Source organism: Rhamphochromis sp. 'chilingali' (assembly GCF_963969265.1).
Source record: "Rhamphochromis sp. 'chilingali' genome assembly, chromosome: 20".
NCBI classification, from domain to species: Eukaryota; Metazoa; Chordata; class Actinopteri; order Cichliformes; family Cichlidae; genus Rhamphochromis; species Rhamphochromis sp. 'chilingali'.
In genome coordinates, this window is record NC_137947.1 from 31,201,708 (window position 1) to 31,226,345 (window position 24,638).

Below are 24,638 nucleotides of genomic sequence, written 5' to 3' on the forward strand. Positions count from 1 at the left end.
GTTCTGCTTCATATGGTTAACCACACTGATCCATCCCAGTCGGTAAAAAGCTTCAAAACAGCTTCAAAACATTTCTTCAGCACTATGAGTGAAGTAAAGTCCCTCGTGCCTCTCGTCGATGTGATGCTAATTAAAGGACTGCTTGTTGGTATGACGGGGCCTCAGCGGGGCCTCGACCCGGAGCTTGAGCCGCCGCTCTCTGACGGCTTTCTTGTTTGTTTGTTGTCGTTTGCAGTCGTGGAGGATCCTGCTGTTCGGGGTGCTCAACCTGCTGTGCACCGGCTGTCTGCTGATGTGGTGCAGCTCCACCAACAGCATGGGTGAGCACACACACACAAACACACACTCTCTCGGAGTCTCGGATGTTAACCGGCAGAGATACCTGTCGACACACCGTAAACACAGATTGACACACAGACACACACACACACACACAAACACAGGCAGGATCGTCTCGCCGCAGGGGGTCAGGCTGATCCCGATGCTGCTGTGTGCGTGTGTCTGAGGCGGCGGCGGCGGGGAGGTCACCTCAGTCAAAATATTGCACTTTAAAGGGCACGTTGAAGAAACAGAGTCCTTCACAGCGTCTGCTTTCGCCCTCCGGTGCTACAACACAGAGAACACATCTGTCATATTGACAGGCGCGCTTTATTTTTTCCTCTCCAAACTCAGCAGCACAGCAGAGCCGTTCCACCTCATAGCTCTGCTCGCTGTATATGAAAGAGACAGGTTTAAATCAGTCTCAGAGCTGTGCAGATGGGAAGGAGACGTCTGCTCACAGGTCGGTGGATTCATAGATCGGTGGGAATGATGCCGAGGAGAGAAACATTTCCAAAAGCCTGAAATATCGGTTGTCGCAGCTTAAACTCGTGTGAGTGTTACGAGCTCAGGTTTGATTATTTAGTGTTTGTGCTGATGCTCCGTCTGCCTCCAGCCGCAGGGTGAGGCGGCGTGTTTATGGTCAGCGAGGCCTGTGTATGCCCACCAACATTAAATCCTCTCAGGGATCCATCGCTCTGAAAAACGCTGCCATGAAAAGAACAACATGCAACTTTATCCCCTGCTCTGCCTGCAAATACTGCGGCATCAGACACACGCACACACTGAGACACGCACACACACGGGGTGGTGGCGTCGGGTGTCGCACAGACAGGAAGCAGAGAACAGAGGTATCGAACAAACAGGGGAAGGCGACACCGCTGTCGATACTCGGCCCCGAGGAGAACAACGGGCGCAGACAGCGGGCCGGTCTCAACGCTGTCAGACAGTCCTCTGCACCGAGGAAGTCTCCTCCGACCTCAGCAGCAAACACAACTTTAACCCAGGTTACGAGGAAGTACGACACGTGCTTGTGTTTATGGATGCACCCTTTGAGAAAAAGACAGCGACGCTCACGCTGTGGCGTCTGGTACATTCGTGTTTGTTGGGCGACGTTTGTGCAGCTCATGATTCCAGTCCAGGCTCCGCCCCTTTTTCTGGCATGTAAAGACACACTCCCTAATTGTATTTAGACTGATACTGCTTACATTTAACTAAAACTGATCTAAACACAGAAACTAAGGCTACGTCCACACGTGCACGGGTATTTTTGAAAACGGAGATTTTCCGTTTTCGTTTTAAAAAATTATCCCGTCCACACGTAAATGCAAAAACGAAGTTTTCGGAAATCTCCACCCTGGCCGGAGTTTTTAGAAGAATTGCTTCTCTGAACTTTTCAGATGGAGCCACTGGAAAATCCTTCCTCCTAAAAACTCTGTTATCTGAGAGAATATGTTCTTCCTCATTCTTTCATCATCATGAGTGCAGGGGAGGGTGGAGCGGGTGGAGATGATGTTGAGCGATGATTTGAGACAGGAAGGTTTAAAGATTTCATATTGTTGTCTTTCATTTTCAGCTCATTGAGCAATTTTGTTTCATTTTTGTCAAACTATTCCGATTTATTTATGTCAATTAGTTATCAGCTGTGTGTGTGTGTGTGTGTGTGCGTGCGTGTGTGTGCGTGTGTTTGCGCGTGTGTGTGTGTGTGTGTGTGTGTGTGTGTGTGTGTCAGATCCAATGAGATCTCCTCCTGTCCTTAGCTGTTGGCTAATGACCCTGATGATGTGGAACGTTCACTGTTTATCTTCCACCTCATTAGTTTGAGGCCAATACACACACACACACGCACACACACGCACACACACGCACACACACACACACACACACACACACACGCACATGCACACACACACACACACACGCAAACACACGCACACACACGCACACACACACACACACACACGCACATGCACACACACACACACACACGCAAACACACGCACACACACGCACGCACACACACACACACACACACACACACACGTATGAGGCGTGGATGCACAGACCCTCACAGGTTCACACCTACACACTTATTTTTTAAAATTTTTGATTTCATGTGTGCAAAAAAAGATTTGCTGTGATTTTCAGAACTGGACACAGAGCTGTGATGCTGCTGTGATGTTGCTGTGCAGCATCACAGCAGCATCACAGGAGCCGACCAGCTCAGTTAAATCATGCCAACATTCTCAATGATGTCATGCTTGGAGACAAATCTAATGCCTCATTTACAGGTGACTTATTGGACATTTTTATGTAGTTTAACTTGGAGGCTAATTTGTTCGTACTTCACTGCAGCTGCTGGTGTTTTCTGGTGCCTTTGAAATAAAATGTGTACATCCAGCACCTGTGGTGCAGAGGCAGCCTTCATTTAAATGAAGCATAAGCCACATATATGTGACTCCCCCCACGCACGCAGACGTGTCCCCGCTGACCTCCCTTTGCAGACACTCTTTAGCTCATGACTAATGGCTTAGCTGACGTTTAAATACACACCATAGATTTACAGCCATCAGAGGATGGCATGTTCTCTACAGTCAGTTTCCTGAACTTTTACCCTAATCTCAGCCTAATCTTACTTTATCCCAACCTAACAACACATCTACGCAAAAAAGGAAGAAATGAGGGTGGTTCAGGCCTTTTGCACAGCACTTGTATCCAGATGAAGGCATGTCAGGGTGGTCTGCATAACTGTAAGAAGCAGCAATGACGTCACTGCAGACAGAAGGAACCTGGTTTAAATGTTGGAGAGGAGCAGGTATTTAAAGCTAAATCAGAGGGAAACGTTACAGGTGGCGTTTCATTTGTTACCTTATTGTCATTGTGAAAGCAAAAAGAAAGCCAGTGCTAACCTCACGTTGTGTGTAACTGCGACACAGAGAGACTATAAAGTGATCCTACAAATGATAAAATATACATCAAATAAACCAAATTAATGAAAAAATATATTTGAAGACATAAAAACACAGTCTGTAGTTACCTGTAAACACGTGCCTGTCTTGAATAAATGAAACTTCAGTCTTACATCACGAGCGAGCCGACTGAGATTGTCTAATATGATGAATCTGATTATTTATTAGCTGAAATCTGGACAAAGCAACGATGTGAATGTTCAGGTTAACGCAGGCTCCGTCAACGATGCCTAAAAAGGTAAATTCATAGGTTTAAAAACGGTTCAATGCAAACAACCACAGGCATCAACGGCGTTGGACGAAACCATCACTATGACACAGAAGAAGTCGAACCACGCTGCACCATTGTAATCAGGCAAGGCAAGTTTATTTGTATAGCACAATTCAACAACAAGGTGATTCAAAGTGCTTTACAGAGACATTAGAAACAAAAACAAGTAAAAGGCATAATTTAAAATTGATTAAAACAATCAAACAAACAAACTAACTAATTAACAAACAAACAAAACAGTATATAAAATCAAAACAGATAAAATCAGAACAGTAGATAAAATCAGTAGTTAAAATGTTAGTTTTGAAATTTAAGCTTAAAAGTGTGGATTTGGTGCTTTATTCAAATGCAGCTGAGAACAGGTGAGTCTTCAACCTGGATTTAAATAAACTGAGTGTTTCAGCTGATCTGAGGCTTTCTGGGAGTTTGTTCCAGATATAAGGAGCATAAAAGCTGAATGCAGCTTCTCCGTGTCTGGTTCTGACTCTGGGAACTGATAAAAGACCGGATCCAGATGACCTGAGGGATCTGGAAGGTTCATACTGGGTCAGGAGGTCACTGATGTATTTTGGTCCTAAACCATTCAGAGCTTTATAGGCCAGCATCAGAACTTTAAAGTCTATCCTCTGACAGACAGGCAGCCAGTGTAAAGACCTCAGAGCTGGACTGATGTGGTCCACTTTTTTGGTCTTAGTGAGGACTCGAGCAGCAGAGTTCTGAATGAGCTGTAGTTGTCTGACTGATTTTTTAGGTAGACCTGTAAAGATGCTGTTACAGTAATCAAGCCTACTAAAGATGAATGCATGGACTAGTTTTTCCAGGTCCTGTTGAGACATCAGATCTTTTATCCTTGAAATATTTTTGAGGTGATAGTAAGCTGACTTTGTTATTGTCTTAATGTGTTTTTCTAAGTTTAGGTCTGCATCCATCACTACACCCAAATTTCTCGCCTGGTTTGTGGTTTTTAGATGTATAGATTGAAGTTCTCTGGTGACCTGTAATCGTTTTTCTTTGGCGCCAAAGACTATTACTTCAGTTTTGTTTTTGTTTAGCTGGAGAAAATTGTGGCACAACCAGTCATTAATTTCCTCAATGCATTTACCAAGAGCCTGTACAGGGCCTCGGTCTCCTGGTGACATTGTGATATATATTTGTGTGTCATCTGCATAGCTGTGGTAGTTTATTTTGTTGTTCTTTATAATCTGTGCCAGTGGGAGCATGTAAATGTTAAACAGAAGGGGTCCCAAGATGGAACCTTGGGGAACTCCACATGTGATGCTTGTCTGTTCAGATGTGAAGTTACCTATTGATACAAAGTATTTCCTGTTTTCTACGTATGTTTTGAACCAGTTTAGTACAGTTCCTGAAAGACCTGTCCAGTTCTCCAGTCGTTTGAGTAATATGTTGTGGTCAACTGTATCAAATGCTGCACTGAGATCCAGCAAAACTAGGACTGACATTTTTCCACTGTCTGTATTCAGACATGTGTCATTAAACACTTTGGTCAGAGCGGTTTCAGTGCTGTGGTTCTGTCTAAAACCTGACTGGAAGGCATCGTAGCAGTTATTCTGTTTTAAGAAGTAATTGAGCTGTTGAGAAACTGCTTTTTCAATGATCTTACTTAAAAATTGGAGATTTGAGATCAGCCTGTAGTTGTTCATTTGTGTCTTGTCAAGATTGTCCTTTTTCAGTATAGGTTTAATTACAGCAGTTTTTAGTGGTTCTGGAAACACGCCTGATATTAAGGAAAAGTTGACGATCTGTAACAGGTCTGACTCTAAAGTCTTTGAGACCTTTTTGAAAAAACTTGTTGGCAGGACATCTAAACAGCAGGAGGAGGAGTTCAGTTGACCTAAGATGTCCTCCAGGTCTTTGCTGTTAATAGGGTCAAACTGTTTGATGGTGTTTAAGCAGTTTTTCGGTGGACACAGTACATATCCTGGATCTGCTGTTGATGTACCAATTGCTTGTCTAATTTTTTGGATTTTTTCTGTGAAGAATTTGGCAAAGTCATTGCAGGCCATGGTTGAATGAAGTTCAGCTGCCACTGACACAGGAGGGTTTGTTAGCCTGTCAACTGTAGAAAATAAGACCCGAGCATTATGGCTGTTTTTAGTGATGATGTCAGAGAAGTAGGACCTCCTTGCATTCCTCAGTTGTAAATTATAATTGTGAAGTTTCTCTTTATAAATGTCATAATGAACCTGGAGGTTTGTTTTTCTCCATCTGCGCTCAGCTTTCCTACACTCTCTTTTTTCATTTTTCACTAGTGTGGAGTTTCTCCATGGAGACTTTTTCCTTCCAGAGATAACCTTCACCTTAATGGGAGCAATTGTATCCATTACATTTAACATTTTTGCATTGAAGCTATTGACGAGCTCATTGACTGAACCTCTGGACAGGTCAGGTGTTAATGGGAAGACCTGGTTAAAAATTGCACTACTGTGTTCAGTTATACACCGTTTTGTGATCACTGCTGTTGATATATTTATGTGGGCTGAGATTTTACTTTCAAAGAAAACACAGTAATGATCAGACAGGCCCACATCAGTACCATTTTATACCACAAGGTGGCGCAGTGCTGTAATCTTTATATCAGTGTTAATGAGGAAGTTGTTCTTTACAGCTCTGTGGGACATGTGGGCTTATATAAAAGTGAAAAAGCGAAACCTGCGGCACACGAAACATGTCACCACACTGGTGAAACTCTGCCCCCTGCTGGTGAAAGTTTTAGTCGAGCACTGCAGAGGGAAACTACAAAAAGCTCTTTAAATGTGAGAGCTCAGACTGTGTGTGTCTGTGTGTGTGCGTGTGCACACGCTGTTTAAGCAGCCAGTGTTGCTGAAACTTAATCTGATGATGATTCTTCAGATCTGTGTGTGTGTGTGTGTGTGTGTGTGTGTGTGTGTGTGTGTGTGTGTGTGTGTGTGTGTGTGTGTGTGTGTCCATATCAAATTGTGCAGTGGACCACTGGATCGTTTTTCAGCTTTCTACAAAATGAAGACATCAGCTTTTTGTCTCTCTCTCACTCTCTCTCTCTCTCTCACACACACACACACACACACACACACACACACACACACACACACACACACACACACACACACCCCTCTGTTTCCCTGACAAACACACACCTCTCAGCACTTACCTGAACTCACCTCCTTCTCTCTCCTGTCTGTCTCAACCCCCTGACCCCACCCTCCTCCCAGCTCATGGCTGCTCCATCTTTCAGAGGCTCTTCATGTTTTCCTCCTCCTTTCACAGAGTTGGACCTAATTGCATGTTGCATGTGTTTGCTTCGAGGCTTCCAGACTGAATAAACTTTATTCCCTGCAGCAGCTCCTGGGTGGGACGAGCCTCTCGTCTCTTAATTCAGTTCTTTGACCTTTATTTATTTATTTCAGAGCACAGATGTCATGTGTCATATGTCATCCTCGGCCTCTCCAGGCTTTCATCAGCACGACTTTGAGCTCTGTTTTTGCTTTGTTTTTTGTGCGCTGATCATTTGATGGCACCGGTTGAGTGGACCCAGAAATGGTTTCTGATGGCAGACCATACTTGTGGATTTATTTAAAATAACTGCTGTCTTTAAAAGCGTTAGGGTGGTGGTGGTTCGTACCCTGCCTGAGATCTTCACCCGTACAGTCAGTGCAGATGTGCAGGTTGGATCCTGTGTGGCGGCTGAGCAGCTGAATATTTCACTGAATTAACATTTCTAAAATCATACAACCCACATTAATGCCCAGGTTCAATATATAGTTTAAATATTTTGATTGTGTGTGTGTGTGTGTGTGTGTGTGTGTGTGTGTGTGTGTGTGTGTGTGTGTGTGTGTGTGTGTGTGTGTGTGTGTGTGTGTGTCTCCAGCTGTTTTTCGGCCCAGAGCAGCTCAGACAATCCAGGTCAAGTGTCTTCAACAGACGAATAAACACACGTCCTGCTCCTCCGTCCTCGGGAGAGTTGAAGACTGAGCCTGTGTGTGTGTGTGTGTTTGACTTTCTCACATTAAGACAATGAAAGGATAGGTGTGCGATTTCAGAATAGAAGACCTGCCCTCTGTGGGGGGTTTTGTGATGTGCAGATCTTAGTTTGATTTTGTTAGTCGTGTTTCAGTCTGAGACAGATGATAAAAAGAATCTGATGTTTCCTGGAGTTTTGTTTTAAATTCGAGTAGAAAAGACGGTTTTCATGCACTGACTTTAGAAGTTGGAATATTTCAGTCGTATTTTCGGCTGTTGCAGTGTTTGTGTGCATATCCATGAGTTTGTTTGTTTCTCATCCCGACACGGTTGAGTGCACACATGTGATCTCTGTGTGTGTGTGTGTGTGTGTGTGTGTGTGTGTGTGTGTGTGTGTGTGTGCTGTCCCCAGGCCCTCAGTGTTCCTGTGTGTCAGAACACAGCTGGTGAAGCAGTTCGTCCCACGGGGCCTTCAGTACAGCCAACACACACACATTTGCTGTAGCTGTGTGTGTGTGTGTGTGAGAGAGAGGGATCCACTCCTCTTGCTCCCCAAACAGCCACCACATGTGCTCCTGGCTCTTCCTATGACTCGATCTCCTAAACACACTGATGTCTGTGAATGTGCTCCCAGGGGTCCCACCTTTAAAGGCACAGCCTGCTGCAAACTGCAGTCACTTCATTCTAACGACGGCTTGTTTGGGTTCAGACTGCAGGAATTTTAAGCAGGACCGGAGTGATTCGACTGTATGTGCTCCATGCCCGCCTTAACGTGTGGGCCGGCCTGAACCAAACATGGAGGATTAATGTGCCGTCGCCTGTTTTGAGCAGCCGTCCGTCCCACACGGTTGGAGACAAACTTAGAGGAAATCAGCAAACAGAACCAACATGCAGGGTAACAACGCTCGCTTCTGTTCCTGAGACATGAAGCTCTTTATTGAGACTACCACAGATCCCACCATACCAGAGCTCCACCGGTCATTAATAAACAGATTTTGGAGAAAACGGATTTGGTTGCAGTTTTCTGTCCTGAAAGTTCCACGTGAGTGTTTGCAGGACTTTGTGGAATCACGAGGACTCAGAAATACTGGAAAATGATTGAAAAGCACAAAAATTCAGCCTTTTTTCATTTTGAATGAAGGTCAGGTTTTGTGTGCATTTAATAAGCCTATCACAGTGTCTCGGGGGGGGGGGTTTACCTGATCTGTCATGAAGATGGTCCTTTGGCTCTGAAATTCCTCCTAAATGCAGATCCAAGTCAGCAGAGGCAGCCTTAACACAGCCCTGCTGCTTATCTTCATCGTGTTTTATTGATTATCCTCATCAGCAGTGCCCGAGGAGGGGGCTGCGGGGTCCGGGGGGGGGGGGGGGGGGGGGGGGGGGGGGGGGGCTGTGTGGTTTAACATATCACAGCCAGCTGCCTCTGAACTCCCACGTGGAGACACGAGTCTGACTGAGAGCGGCGTCGCTCTGGTTTCATATCGACGAAGATCTGCCGAAGATGTCGAGGGCGTGTCTGTGTTTCTGTTTGACCAATTAAATAATTAAAATATGATCGTATGGACACGATGGTTCCCAGTCTTATTCATTTGATTGATTTCCAGCTTATTTCCTCACATTAAGCTGATGAAGACTGTGTGTGTGTGTGTGTGTGTGTGTGTGTGTGTGTGTGTGTGTGTGTGTGTGTGTGTGTGTGTGTGTGTGTGTGTGTGTGTGTGTATTGATCAGCACGTGTGTATTGAGTGTTTGCATGCTGATATTATAGGCAGTGTTGTGATCATGCGTTTGTGTGTGTGTGTGTGTGTGTGTGTGTGTGTGTGTGTGTGTGTGTGTTGCCTTCTCCAGTTTAAAGTTTCCTCCTCAGTGGTCAGCAGTGCACCTCCTCCTCCTCCCGTGTCCCGGCCGTCTCCTCTTCCTCCTCCTCATATTCTTCCTCGTCCCCGAGGATCCTCCTCCTCACCGCAGCAGTTGAGGCATTCGATAGAAGCTTTTAGTTTACATCTGCACCACATAAGAGCTGAACTGACACCACGACCACTGTGTGTGTGTGTGTGTGTGTGTGTGTGTGTGTGTGTGTGCGTGCGTGTGCGTGTGTGTGTGTCAGTTTACTGGTTGCCGGAACCAATGACACTAAGCTGCTATTTTCTGTGGTTAGCACATCCAGATCCCGATTTTGTGTGTGTGTGTGTGTGTGTGTGTGTGTGTGTGTGTGTGTGTATTCATATCTTTGTGGGGACCAAAAATTGAAAGTTTACTTACGGGGACCAGGCTTTTGGTTCCCATAAGTTTGAGACTCAAAATGTGGTTTTAGTGTCTAACTGTTGCCCCAAACAGAAAGCGGTGAGGTGGAAGTTGTGCTGCATTTTTAATGATTAATCTGACCAATAACATGGCTGCTGTGAGGTCACTGTACTAACTCAGCTCCAGTTTTCTTGGTATTTAAATCGTTTTTCATGTCGCATTAATTAGTGCAGATCAGTGTTGATGCTGTTGCTAACCGGGCATAGAAGCTTTAGCTTATTGGCTAAAGCTCCGCCCTTTCATCCATATCAAAACAACATGGCGGCATCTAAAATGCTGACGTTGACGCGTCGAAGTTCAGAACGAATGGGTGATGCTCTCACTGCAGTTCTGCCATCTTTGTGCCTGCTGCTGGTCGGGTTGCTGTTGAGGCGGTCCTTGCTATGATGCAGCTGGTGATGGCAGTCCTAACCAGCTGTCCTGTGCTCTGCCTGTTTGCTCTGCAGGCCGGCTCATTGGGCTGGTTGGTCTAGCTTCTCTCTGATAGGTTTCTTCCAGTGTCACAGTCTCAGGCTCCAGCTGCTGATGGAAGTCCTTCTGGCCTGGAGGTGGTGAGAGGTGGAAGGCCACGCTAACCAGACCCTGCAGCAGGTGGAGAGCTGGTTCAATGCCCCAAACACCACCAGCTGCAGTCCAAGACCGTGAAGCAGGAGTCCATCATGAGGACGTGATGGTTATGGGAGGGGCAGCTGGTTTAGATGCACTCGTAGAAACTTTCTTAGAAAATGGGCCACACGAATTCTGAATCTGCAACCTGTGAAGGTGCAGCGTCCGTCTGCCAGTGTGCGCTTATAGTTTTAATTCTGATTCGTGTGTGTGTGTGTGTGTGTGTGTGTGTGTGTGTGTGTGTGTGTGTGTGTGTGTGTGTGTGTGTGTGTGTGTGTGTGTGTGTGTGTGTGTGTGTGTGTTTGGGCTTCTCCTCTGCAGACACCATTAAATATTCATCCTGCTGCTCGTATTTCTCCTCTCTCATCTGTCCGTCCACTCCCGGCTGCTTTCCTTCTTCCTTCTGTTTTAAATCCTCACACTTTGTTTCTTCTAAAACATCAAAGAAGGAATGCAAACCCAGGAAAGACGTGGAACCAAGAGAACAGAAGAGTTGAGCCAAAAAAATAAAGAGAGACGAGTGGTTGTGACAGATTTGCTGCCCTCCCCTCCATCGATCATTCCTGAAAACAAACACAGGGATCTTAATCCTCTCGTTCTGTTCTGAGTATTGAGTTCAGGTCCTCTGGGGCCTTTATGTCTCTACATGTTCTAATATACATGTATGTGTGTGTGTTTTCTTGTTTTGTAGCTCAGCGTAATGTTCTCCATCTGTTCCTTTTAGTATGAGTGTGTGTTACAGATGAATAATGTCCTGTCTGCTGTGTTTGCAGCTCTGGTATCACATCCACACGTCCTCTGGGTGTCAGTGTTTGTAAGCAGGAGGCTGGGACAGGAATTCAACTGGCTTCTGTGTGTGTGTGTGTGTGTGTGTGTGTGTGTGTGTGTGTGTGTGTGTGTGTGTGTGTGTGTGTGTGTGTGTGTGTGTGTGCTGCAGTGTACATGTAAACCTATCTGAGCACAGCAAGGGGAAATTTCAGCCCACGTATTGATTTGCTGCGGCCTGTTTCAGGGTCACTGTGATGTCAGCGTTTGTATTATTATTGCTTTTATTGTCTGCAGCTCTTAATTCAACACAGTGACATCAACGCTCACTGATCCCCGTGGAGAGATGAGCTGCTGCATATCAAAATAAAGTCAGCAAAAGGACCTTCTGAAAATTATTTTATATTACTGTAAGTCAACCAAATCAGTTTACCCCCAGAGTCACAGTGTGAACACAAGTTCCTGCGTCTGTGACCAGCTTTGAGCATCAGAATCATACCAAAAGTTTCTGATACTGGAGAAAACGTCAAAAATTGCATTCTGGGTAAACTTTAAAGGCTCATATCAGATGTGGGACAGGTGAAATCTAAGAGAACCACAGGCTCAGGCGTGGAGGTGCCACTTCACACTTGATTTGAAGCTTTAACAGTCTGATGTGGAGGTCGCTGCTTTCTGAATCAAACGACCACCAAACCCAGCACAGTCCGCTCCGTGGCTGCAGCTGCTGTCCATGAAAGTTATGAACAGAATCGGTGAAAGGCGATGCGCCCCACGTAGCGTCGCCTTTTTGTGGGGCTGTTCACTAACAGAAACTGGCACCCGCACACTTGTTTGCTAGCACGGGACCAGAACTCAACAGGGGAGTGTTGACTGAGGTCAGAGGTCAAATTTAGTGCAGTAAAGTTGTTTATATGGTGATAAATCCCAGCAGCAGTCTCCTCGAGGCGTGTAAGGTAAAGACCCTACGATGAGCCAGCACAGTAACAGCGGGGAGGAAAAGCCCCTAAATCAGGGCCCAGTGTCTCAGTTCTGATACCTCTGGACTGGTTTGGAGGCCGGCTTCCTGCTTTGCTGTTTTCTTTTTTGTTACTTAACGAAGCAAATTTGTCTGACTGGCTGTTGGAGCATGCCGGGGCCGCGATGAAGCAGGTGGATGGTGTCTAAGTACAACTGACATGAATGTATTTTAATTCACATTTTAATTAGATTATCAGTGTTATTGACGAGTTCTTACGTTAAGTCTGGAAAAAACTATTCCAGTCCCTCTGTGACAGCAGGACGTGATTAAAAGGCTGAACAGATGATAAATGTGGGTATTGATTTGGAGCACTGAGCAGTAATCTAACTGTAAATAATTTATTAATAGTTTATCAGAGCCACAGCTGTTAGCAATCAATCTGAAGGATGTAATCGGTATGTAAGAAGGGCTTCTTGTCTTTCCATGAACTGTTTACGACTTCATGCTCATCAAAGTTGAAATAAATGCTGTTGGTCGCACTGGCGCCTGTACAGAGACTAGTCATACTTTATTCTCCACGAGGATCACGTGAATAGATTTTTCTTTTAGAATCCAAACCATTGTTATAAAACACTTTTCTTTGGTTCAATCTCCCTTTTCTTGTCTACTCTCGCCACATTTAGGGGTCGTCTCTCACTCTTTCTCACTCTTTCACTTTCCCTCTTTGCACCCGTCCGTCCACACGTCCATCATGCTGTCTATCCGCCTTCTCACCTCCCTCTCTCTGCCCGTCTTCCTGCCTCGATCCATCCATCTGTCTCCCTCCGCCTCCCTCTCCCAGCCTGTCGATCTGTCACTCAGCCCTCCCGCCCGTCTCCCTCTCTGTCCGTCTGCCTCTCTTTGGGTTTTTGCCGCGGGGCCTCTCTGTCAGGATTACAGGACGTCAGGTTGGCCAACATGAACGGCGGTGGTGGGGAAACAAAATGTTCCTCTCAGCACAAAGCCGCTCTAATCCGCTCTCCTCATCCCCCACAGCACAGCCTGATTACAGGAAGGCAAGCATTAGGACAGACAGACAGGCCGAAAGATCGACAGACGGACTGGCAGGGTTTAAGCCAGGCCGATATTTGTATCTGGCTGGTTAACAGACTGATTACTTTGTTGGCCGACTGCCTAATTGGTCTACTAACTGGCTAACTGCCGCTTCAGCTTACCTGGCTGGAAACGAGCCAGGTAATTAGTCTGGGTGATTAACTCGGTGAAAGCCTGGCTGACTGTCTGCCCGCGTGATTTACTGACTTGTTAACTCAGTGACTGATTTAGTGGCTAGCAGTCAAGCCTGGTAGTAAACAATCTGTATAAACCGACCCGTTTCATTTGGACAGTCGTAAAACTCTCCGTGTGTTCCCCTGATCGCACCAGCAACCGCTGGATTACATGGAAGTTAATTTATGAACAGTAAACCTCACACTGTACAACTCAAGGATGAAATGCCAACAAAATGCCCCAAACTGGGTAAAAATATTAGATTTCACTAAGCCTAGGGATTATTTTAGCATCCCAAAATAATCTACAGTGGCTTGGAAGGGCCATAGACAGAACACCCAGTTGTCCCCAATGCATCCATCAGTGTATATGTGTGTTTGTGATAGACAACATGCTGCACTAATGGGCATGTTTTTGAGGTATCAGGTACCTTGAGTGGTCAGTAAGACCAGAATAAATGAACATGAAATATATTTACCATTTTTGACTCGATACTGTTAGAAAGCGAAGCTTTACCATCTCTGAGATCAAAGAAGAACGTCTTACCTCACCTTAATACAGAGCTGTTAGCTTTCTACCACTAGCTTAAGCAGGCAAATAACAATGAAAGCTATATGTTAACAAGCTACTGTAGTTAGCTTGTTAATGCGTACAAGCTAACTACAGCAAAGAAAAGCTGCTGCCTGCTCAGCTCGACAGATTCAGGCCTTGCTTCCAGAGACAATAGCAAACTGTGACCATAAGATGGCAGTAATTAAAGGACGGATGCAAACAGGCAGCGAGAGGAGATTATAGAACAGAACGCTGTTCGATATATAAGGAGAGATTTCACTTTGGCTTTTAATTTATGTTTATTTTTAAATTTTCATAGGCAAGCACTGTGGATTTGGCATTTTATAGTGCTGAGCTTGACTTCTCTGTGTACAAACTTTGTTCAGTTCTCTTTACCCTGATGGATGGGTGTCCGACCGTGGGCACTTTTCAGTTCGTTGCTAACAAACTGATTGTAGCACCTTCACTCACTTTAAAGTCAGTGAAAAACATTTAATGGTTTTTGAGGATCTGCTGCAACTGTAAGTACCAGATGATGGCAACAGATCTGCAGGTCAGACTTTGTGTTTCAGTTTGTGTGTTTTTGCCAAACTCCATCAGACACAGTTTGATGTTAGAACTGTCTCAGAGATGTGATGAATCAACCTCTCGCTTCATTACAGATGCTGGTTAATACACGAAGTTGTATTCATGACATTTAATTCACCAAAAGAAGACAATTTAAATGTTGTGGGTAATTTTATTAAATGTCTTATTCTAATCAGTTACCTCTTTTATGCGTATACATGCGTCCAGAATGTAGATGAAGATAAATCCTCAAATACATGAAATTACAAAAATTCTAACTCGACTGTCTTTTTTTGTTTTGTCGTTTCAGCTTTAACTGCCTACACGTACCTCACCATCTTTGACCTCTTCAGGTGAGTGGGTTACCTCATATTTCTGTTTCCTCTGATTTTATTGGCACTTTAAAGTTGAAATAGTTTATTAAAACGTGACAGTGTAGCTCTGGATAACTGAAAGCTTCTGCAGAACAGGTTTGCCACTGGTGTCTGGAGGTTTCCATTTAAAAAAATAAAAAATCTAACGTGACACAAAATGTGGTTGTTTAATCTTAGTTTGTATTTATTGAGGTCTTTAACAGTCTCGGGAGAGTTACAGAAACTCCGGAGCAGGTTGCAGACTAGACTAGTCTAATAGATTAGAGCCGGTTGAAGATGTTTGGCAGGTTGATCGACGGGTTGAGCGCAGAAACTGATGGCAGATTGCACTCAGCCTGCTCAGCGTAGCTTTGTACCTTCATGTTCTGCTCCTTATGAAAAATAAATTCTGAGATGTTATGAATGAAAAATAAATCAGGAGGAGGTGAACTTGGGCCGACCTCTGTGTCGTGTTGGTTTCTTTTTTCTGCCGCTTGTCTCTCGCTGACTCTTCCTATCTGCCCTTCTCTCGTCTGTCCTCCTCCATCCACTCCATCAATCACCCAATTTCTCTTTCCCTGCCATCACCCTTGCTTCCTCTCATCCTCCTCTTCTCCTTCCTCTGACCTGCAGTTTGATCACCTGTCTCATCAGCTCCTGGGTGACCATGAAGAAACCCAGCCAGGTCTACTCGTTTGGGTGAGTCCACCATAATAACCCAGAACGTGTTGTACACCACAGTTATACTTATATACATTTTCTTTGAATAAACATCTTTATTCAAACGGCTCAGATATCAGTAAATTCTGCCTGGTTTAGATCAAACCACCTCCATGCTGAGGTTCCTCTAGCGTCCAGCAGAGGCAGCAGTGAGTCCATCACCATTCACTCCCATGTTAAACTTTACAGCAGAAATAAACGTGTTTACAGCTCGATGCACAAACTGTTCTGGTTTTTATAGATCATTTCATAACAACTGTACGGGGAGAAAAGGTTTTTATAACTTAGCTGTTTAAATTGTATTAAAACCAAAATGTTTCCATTATTATGGGCGTGGCATCTTTGACTGACAGTAGCCGTAGCTGCTAGCTGTCCTCTGAATGGGACCTCTGGGCCGTGTTTTTACAGTTGGACCCCAGATATCGTTTGAACAGACTGTCTGTGACGTCTGAGCTCCAGCATTAATTAGCAGGTATTTCTGTCTTTGTAAAATGCTTAAGTTGAAGCATAAAAATGGGACTTAACAAAGAATGAATGCACAGTCATTAGCTCCATCTTTATTATACAGTCGATGCTTTGCTGTACTTCTTTTGAAGTGTAATTTTGAGCGAGCCCATCCTTTTTAGTGCACGCTGCAGTATTTCTGAGCAGATTTGTGGGATCAAATTCAAATTCAAATTTTATTTGTCACGTACACAGTCATACACAGTACGATATGTAGTGAAATGCTTGGACAACTGCTCGTGACCTAAAGAGAACAAAAAAAGGAAAAGGCTATGAATAAGATAGGAAATAAATATGAAAAATTAAAAAGGGTAAATTTAACTAGGAAGGAATAAAATATAAATTAAGGTTAAAAATGAAATAACTGTACAACACAAATTGGAATAAAGGGTAAATTTAACTGGGAAGAATAAGATAAAGATAAATATATAAATTAAAGTTGAAAATAAAATAACTGTACAACAAAATACACAATACACAATATAGAACTATATAAGAATGTATGAAGAAATCTAAATCTAAATAAATATATACACAATAACAGCAGCTGTACAAGTATTAACCGGAAATGAAGAATATAGTGACCAGTGTTGTGCAAAACCAAAGTCCAGAAAGTCCAGTGTGTGTAAGAACCATATGTGTGGGTCAGTACTGTGTGGTGGTGTGATTGAGAGACCGTATCGCCTGCGGGAAGAAGCTCCTCCTCAGTCTCTCTGTGTTGGTCTTCAGGGAGCGGAATCGCTTTCCTGACCTCAACAGAGAGAACAGTCTGTTGTTGGGATGGCTGAGGTCCTTCACGATCTTCCTGGCCTTGGTCCAGCACCGCCTGCTGTAGATTGAGTGCAGGTCAGGGAGCTCGGAGCGGATGGTGCGCTCAGCTGACCGCACAACCTTCTGTAGAGCTCGTCTGTCCTGCATGGTGCTGTTCCCGAACCAGGTTAAGATGTTTCCCGCCAGGATGCTCTCTATGGTGCACGAGTAAAAGTTCCTGAGCACCTTGGAGGGCAGTTGGAAGTCTCTCAAGCATCTGAGGTGGTAGAGACGCTGTCGGGCCTTTTTCACCACGGTGTTGATGTGACAGGACCATGACAGGTCCTGCGTGATGTGAACTCCGAGGTATTTGAAGCTGTCCACTCTCTCCACTGGGCACTCGTTGATGACGGGAGTCTGGTAGTTCCTCTCCTGCTTAGTGCTGAAGTCCACTATCAGCTCCTTTGTCTTACTGACGTTTAGAAGGAGGTTGTTCCTCTGGCACCAGTTCTCCAGATTCCTAATCTCCTTCAGGTAGGCCGTCTCGTTGTTATCAGAGATCAGGCCCACCACGACGGTGTCGTCAGCAAACTTGATGATGGTGGTGGAGCTGGTAGTGGCCACACAGTCATATGTGTACAAAGAGTACAGCAGGGGGCTCAGAACACACCCCTGGGGGGCTCCAGTGCTGAGAGTGGTGGAGGCTGAGACATGTCCGCCCATCCTTACTGCCTGTGGTCTGCCAGTTAGGAAGTTGGAGATCCACTGACACATAGATGAGCTGAGTCCCAGATGCTCCAGCTTGGTGGTGAGTGTGGAGGGAATTATGGTGTTAAATGCAGAGCTGTAGTCTATGAAGAGCATTTTAACATAATTCCCCCTTCTAGTGTCCAAGTGAGTGAGTGATGTGTGGAGGAGATGAGAGATGGCATCGTCTGTGGAACGATTTGGACGGTAAGCGAACTGTAGTGGGTCCAGTGTGTCTGGTAGTGAAGAAATGATGAAGTCTCTGACCAGGCGTTCAAAGCACTTCATCACTACTGAGGTGAGGGCTACAGGGCGATAGTCATTGAGAGAAGCAGGGTGGGGTTTCTTCGGGACAGGAACAATGATGGACTCTTTGAAGCATGTGGGGATCACCGACTGAGATAAAGAGATGTTGAATATCTCAGTGAACACAGGAACTAGCTGGTATGCGCAGTCTCTGAGGATACGACCTGGGATGCCGTCTGGTCCTGCTGCTTTCCTGGTGTTCACTCTCTTGAAGGCTCTCCTTACTTCATGCTTTGTGCCTTTGCTTTTGGTTTTCGTTGCTAAACGTCGGCCTCTGAAAAGTGAAATTAGCAGCGACCTTCTGTGGCCGTGATCCACTCCAGACTGTAGACTCGTTTTCCAGGTCCAGACCTGAGAGATTTATTTTTAGGCATCCGTTGGTTTATATTTACTGCAGTCGTTACTGACATGAATGTATCAGCATCGCTTCCTTCCTTTGGTTTGGGCTCCATCTGTGTTTGTTTATGCGCTGTCATTTGTTTGTGTGTCTCTCACGAACACACACACACAGCCAGTTTACTGTCTGTGTGTGTCTGTGAGCTGGCTAAACAGTGCTTTTGCAGCTGACAGGTGATCTCTGACCTTGAGGTGTGGGAGACTGGTGATCGTGTGGAAATCTGCTTTTCAGCTTCAGTTGACACCAATAATGCCCAAGTGTGTGTTTGTGTGTCTGCAATTGTGTGTGTGTCCTAATGGACTTTCAGTACCTAAATGGCCCACAGCCCAGTTCAACCAGTGTCTGACTCCTTTAAACCCCACCGGAGCTGAACTGGTCTTTTCAGGAATTAGCCTGATCCATGTTTGTTCTAATGCTTAGCACCTCATGACCACCTCAGGCTGCAGTTTAGTTTGATCACAGTAGGCTTATCATGAAAGTTATCCAGCTCCATATTTTTATTCTAACTGTTAGAGCAGCTTTGCATGATTCACAGTTCAAAATAATCCATATTTTACTGATTCTGGGCTTTTCTGCAGCCTGTAGGATCATCCTCAAACTATTTTAATTCCTCCATGAAATCAGCGTTCTTCTGATTGGCTATCCCTCACAAACCAAAAGTTTGATCAGTAGGTGGGCGGAGCTTATGTGCCCAAAATGACCAGTTAACTGTAATTATACCCAGAGTATGTTTAGAATATACAAATAAAATAAATTGTATGAAATGATGCTGGATAAAGACAATTTACAGTTCATTAAAATTAAGACATGATGCATAAAAACAAGAAAACAGTAAATGTACAATTTAATAAAGGACATCAAACAAAAAATAAACGCTGACGAATAATGAAAAGATAAACACGATCCAGATCTTCACTCGGTGATGACCACCTGATCACAGTGGGACGTTATCATTCAGCCATTTAAATTAGCAGTCAAAACTATCCCCATAAGTATTTTTAATCAGAAATATTCTTTTTTTCATCCCAGACGTTAAGAACATGAAATTAAACACTAAATGCAAACTGTTAGAAATAAAATATCTCAGTTACATGAAAAGAATTTCACATAATAACAGTTAAATTCTAAAAGTAACCAAGAGCTTTCATATGCTGCATTAATGTGTGAATATAACACAATAAAGTGGATTTACAGGGTGAATAAATGTTTAGACTCAAATGTTTGAAACAATTATAAACCATGAATAGCGGCGCTGTCATCTGCATGGTGACAGGGCTGTCAGAGCGAAGGAGGCAGCTTCTAATTCTGTTTCCCCCAAAACATCATCGCCACCACCCGACAGCGTGGTGTTGATTCATTAGCACTGAGCGCGTTTCCAGGTTGAGCAGTGACTCACTTCTTTAAGTCAGCGGCGTGATGGACGGTAATAACGCGTCCTCACTAAACTGACTTTATGTACGATCAATATTGATCTTATCTTTAACTAGGAGGAGGGGCACACATGATGATGTCAGCAGACGGCAGCTTTACGTGGAGCCTGTGTAGATTAACCACAGGAGGTTGCAGAGCAGAGTGTGACCTTTGACCCCACATCAGTGGGAACTATGTGGGATTTTATTTAGGAGTCATCTGTGAGCGTCCCCACTCTGCAGTCCTGGTGAGACGAGGAACCCATTAACCTGAAGGCGTCGGGAGTTAGCCCGCTGACGTCGAGTAAAGTCTCTCACAAGACCTTGTCCCCCCCCCCGCCTGTTTTGATTACCAGACAGGTGCTGCTAATCAACGCACTTGATTAGTTGAGCATCAGTAAGAGTGAGCACATCTGTAAAGCAGAGGTTTGGAGCGTTCAGGTGTGTGTTAATGCCACAGTCCTCTCAGGAATGGACGTCCAGCAAAGTCCCCCTGAGGTCAGACCGGGCTGTGCTCCACTGCAGATTCTACAGGCCTCAGTTAGCAGGCTTAAGGTTAAAGGTCATGGCAGGTTTGGAAAGGTTAGCAGCACAGCTTAGGTTTGCAAAGCTGCATCTGAACAAAGAACAAGACTGCTGGAACAGACGAGACCACAGAGGAGACGTTTGTCAAAACCAACTCCTCAGACCAGCTGTGAGCACGGGGAGGAGTGGACCGTGAACTCCTCAGTATACAGAATGGTAAATGGCCTGTATTTATATAGCGCTTTACTAGTCCCTAAGGACCCCAAAGCGCTTTACATATCCAGTCACCCACCCATTCACACACACATTCACACACTGGTGATGGCAGCTACATTGTAGCCACAGCCAGCCTGGGCCGCACTGACAGAAGCGAGGCTGCCGGACACTGGCGCCACCGGGCCCTCTGACCACCACCAGTAGGCAACAGGCAACAGGACAACTCTTGAGCCACGATCGCCCGAAGTAGAGTCACATGTGTCCCACAGCTACAGCTTGGACCAAACTGAGTCATCAGCAGGACAAAGATCCAATCACAGCTGCAAATCTGCAACAGAACAGCTGAAGAAGGACAGAATGAAGCTGCAGCGATGGTGATGTCACAGCGCAGAGCTCAGCTTGACTGAGATGCTGCAGCTTCAAAGAGCTGTGCTGAAAACCTCTGTGAGCTGAAGCAACGCCGTAAAGAAAAGTAGAAACCATCACAGCAGCTTATTGTTGCTGAAGGCGGTCCTATGAGCTGCTGAATCTTATTGGTCTAAAATCAAAAACAGGAATTGGCACATGTTATAATTATCTTTAGGAAAAATAAGTATGAAAGAGTTCAGATCCATCAGTGTTCGCACTTAAACAGGGTTTGCGTTTTTCTGAGATTGAAGGACTTTGGACAAATCCAGTCGCTTCATAAGTCTCTGGTTTTTGTCTCTATGGCAACAGTATCTTGACAGCTCATCACCACTGTCGCCACCATTGTGCAAAGGACTGGCGTCGCCCCATTCCTGTCTCTGTCCGCCTTATCTCGCTGCTCGGAAATAGACATCCCCATTTTTCCCTGGTGACGAGTCCCGCCCACACGATGTGCTGCCACAAACGGCGGTGACGACACCGGTTGAGAGGTTCAGAGATTTCTGAACACGGTCACATTCAGAAATCAAACCTCTAACTGTGCAGCCAAGTTTCTTCTTTAGAGCTGAGACTGAATCCACTCAGCCTCTTAGCCCCGATCTGTTCACCTCACCTGCACCTGCAGGGTCAGGACAAATGACTGCGAGAGGGAGGGGCTAAACAGGTACCTGGAAATCAAAGTGTCTTCTGAGAGAAACTGTACTTCCTGTGAAAGGAAAGAACGTGTGAATGTGTCCGATAAACCGGGTGGATGTGAGAGGGTGGAGTTAAGGTGGTTTACACCCAATGTCATTTACCCATTATATTGTATATTGTATAGCTTTCTTGTTATATGTAAAATTGTATTGTATTTATTTAAATTTTTACTTTTTAATTATTTTACCTGCATTTTTTAATCACTCTTATATTTAAATGTTCATTTGCTATTTTATCTAGGGATTGAGAGTAACGTAGTTTCTATTCTCTGTATGTCCTGTACATGTGGCAGAATTGACAATAAAGTTGACTTTGACTTTGACTAAACTCAGAGGTGTATTCATGGTTGTTATTGGTGACATAAGGGTTTATTCCGGTCTGAATCAGCTGGTGTTGAGCTTTGGTTCCTCACAGAGAATACTCACACGTAATGCAGCCATCAGTATGTTTTACATGAGCTTCCTCCTCTGAGACTGCAGACTCAAACCGAACCAGTCCTCCTTAAATGTACATCAGTGCATCAGGCTGTAAACATGTTTATTTCTGCTGTAAACTTTAACCTGGGAGTCTCAGGGGACTCGGGGTGGGTTTAAAAAATCGTTTTTTCCGATTCAAAATGATTTTAGTTTGAATAAAATGATATTCATTCATTAAATCCTGAATCGATTTTTAACTATAAATACATTTTGCCAGAAACGCCAGAATCTCAGGTTAAAGGTCACAGAACTATTTCAGCACCCGCCAAACAGGTGAAACAGTAAATGAGAGCAGGTACACGGTCACTCGATGGTACGGACACGCCCCCGGGGCTGAAAGCCGACGTCTCACAGATTCTGAGGCTGCAGGTTTCATCACTCCAGCCAAAGTTCACTGAACCAGCAGCAAAAGAAGATCCGAACTACACGTTCGATAAACATCGTCATGAATTCTCTTTTACTTTTGCTTCCACCACGATAAAATCACACTTCCTCACAGCACTCTCTCTCAGCGTACTCAGAGACCAGTTTACCATCAAACATCTCAGTTTTCTGCATTATTCTCTTGCTTGTTACGCACGAGTCTACAGTTGTGTTCAGTGCTGTCGGCCTCTGTTTTTTTTTCCTCCAAAAATGACAGTAAAGCCTCATTTCTGCTGTTCAGTCAGGAAGAAATGTAAACTTTTTAAAGTGATGCCAAATTGCTTCATTGTGTCTGTAATCAAACCTCTGTAACTTTGCTCTGCTTCACTTCAGCAGCATCAGGTAACGTAAAGATGTTGATTCATGGTTTTCCTCAGTTTTTGATCGAGTGCAGAATATTTTTAAGGTTCTCTGTTAGAAACAGGACAGGACAGGAAAATGTGCTTCATGTTTTTCTGTTTTATCCTCAGTGACTTTGACACAAAGGCATCTGCTGTGATGCTCACTCCTCTGACGAAGTCTCACAGTGTCAGCTTTGTTTTTATACATATATAAAATATGGAGATGTGCTGATAAATGATCAGAATTATAATATTTCTGACCGTTTGAGTCCAAATTGAATTAAATCGATTCGATCATAGAAATCAAAATCGATACCCAGCCCTAATGGAGACTGACTCACTGATGGAGCATCTGGTGGGCACTAGAGGAACTGCAGCTGTAGTACTTTGAGTCGCAGCTTCATCTCTTCGCCCTGAGGCCGACGCTTGCTTCATTTTGATTTGACATGCATCTGCAGCTGTGGCACATCCTGGTTCAGGTTATTGTAGTGAGATGGATCTAATGTATATTTGAGTGACTATATTTGAATATGCTTCACAGAGTAAAGCTGGTGTTAGAGAGCGGAGCGGTTCATTTGTCTCCCTGTGGAGAGGTTATGTCAGGCTATGTTCCTGTGCATGAGCATTAAAGTGTGAACCCAAAGCAGGGACGTGTCCCGAGGCTCGGAGACGACAGACCTCAGCTTCATGTTTGAGTCTGGAAGGAATAAACTCCATTCTGTTTTATTCTATATTTGACTATTTTTACTCCATATTTGTCCTTTTTTGCTCTTAATCTACCGTTTTTTACTTTGTTTTTGACAGAGGCCCATGAAAATAGAAATCGTAATCTCTTTTTCTTGAGGTGTTTCAGGGAAACCTTTAGACCCAGAATCTGAATCAAGCATCCAACCCTATAAATGCTGAGAAGATCTCCCTCGGCCGCCGAAGCTGCTGCAGTGGGAATATTGCTTATAGGTGCTCAAAGCCGTCAGGAAGTGACCGTACACCAGCATGAGTCCAAAACATCAGCGTTTTTGGATTTTGATGAGTGTGTTGGTGTGTCGTGTATATATATCTGACTGTGTGTGTGTTCCTCTTGTCTGCAGGTTTGAAAGACTGGAAGTTTTGGCAGTTTTTGCCTCCACTGTTCTCGTCCAGCTGGGAGCTTTGTTCATCCTGAAGGAAAGGTGTGTAGGTCTCTCTCACTCACACTGTTAATCCTCTTGAACATTCAAAAGTTTGTGAACCCGTGGTTTGTTCGGGTAAAAGTGTGAACACACACTTCATTCACGTCTAAGCCTTATCTCGATTAAACACAATCGTTCTTCTGGAAAAAGTCCTTCTTTCTTTACTCCTGCCAGCGTTTTTTAAATAGTGATCTCACAAACTGACAGTTATAGTTCTTGCAAACTGTGATGAGACTGATGTTAAACAAGTGGACAAAAATGGGTGTGAAATAGTTTTTCTGCTAAACTCTAAAACACAAACACTTTTTGGGCAAGTGGGTTGCTGTAGTGTGTGTGTGTGTGTGTGTGTGTGTGTGTGTGTGTGTGTGTGTGTGTGTGTGTGTGTGTGTGTGTGTGTGTGTGTGTGTGTGTGTGTGTGTGTGTGTGAGAGATGTTTTTCAGACTGTGGGAATGTCACTGCCTAGCTGTGTCTGTCAGTGTAACACACACACACACACACAAACACACAGTCACACCTTCAGGTGGCCTGTGTGAGGTTGTCCTGCGGTCAGTTCTTAGGGGAGGGAGGGGTTCCTTTCCCTTTCCAGAAAACTGAAACACACACAGACACACACACAGGTCTGTTCACGCTTTCATCTGCAGACACGTGTGTGTTTTGGGAATATTGGCCT

The 24,638-nt window shown here is 44.5% G+C and overlaps 1 protein-coding gene across 1 annotated transcript in view; it reads left to right on the forward strand.

The window, feature by feature from the left end:
* Positions 1–24,638, forward strand: part of slc30a6 (solute carrier family 30 member 6) — a 59,946-nt gene that overhangs the window by 11,334 nt on the left and 23,974 nt on the right. The window contains exons 4-7 of the mRNA XM_080868646.1: positions 236–320; positions 14,841–14,883; positions 15,517–15,582; positions 23,887–23,967. Of these exons, the coding sequence (XP_080724772.1) occupies positions 236–320; positions 14,841–14,883; positions 15,517–15,582; positions 23,887–23,967 (275 nt within the window). The remainder of the gene's footprint in view (positions 1–235; positions 321–14,840; positions 14,884–15,516; positions 15,583–23,886; positions 23,968–24,638) is intronic.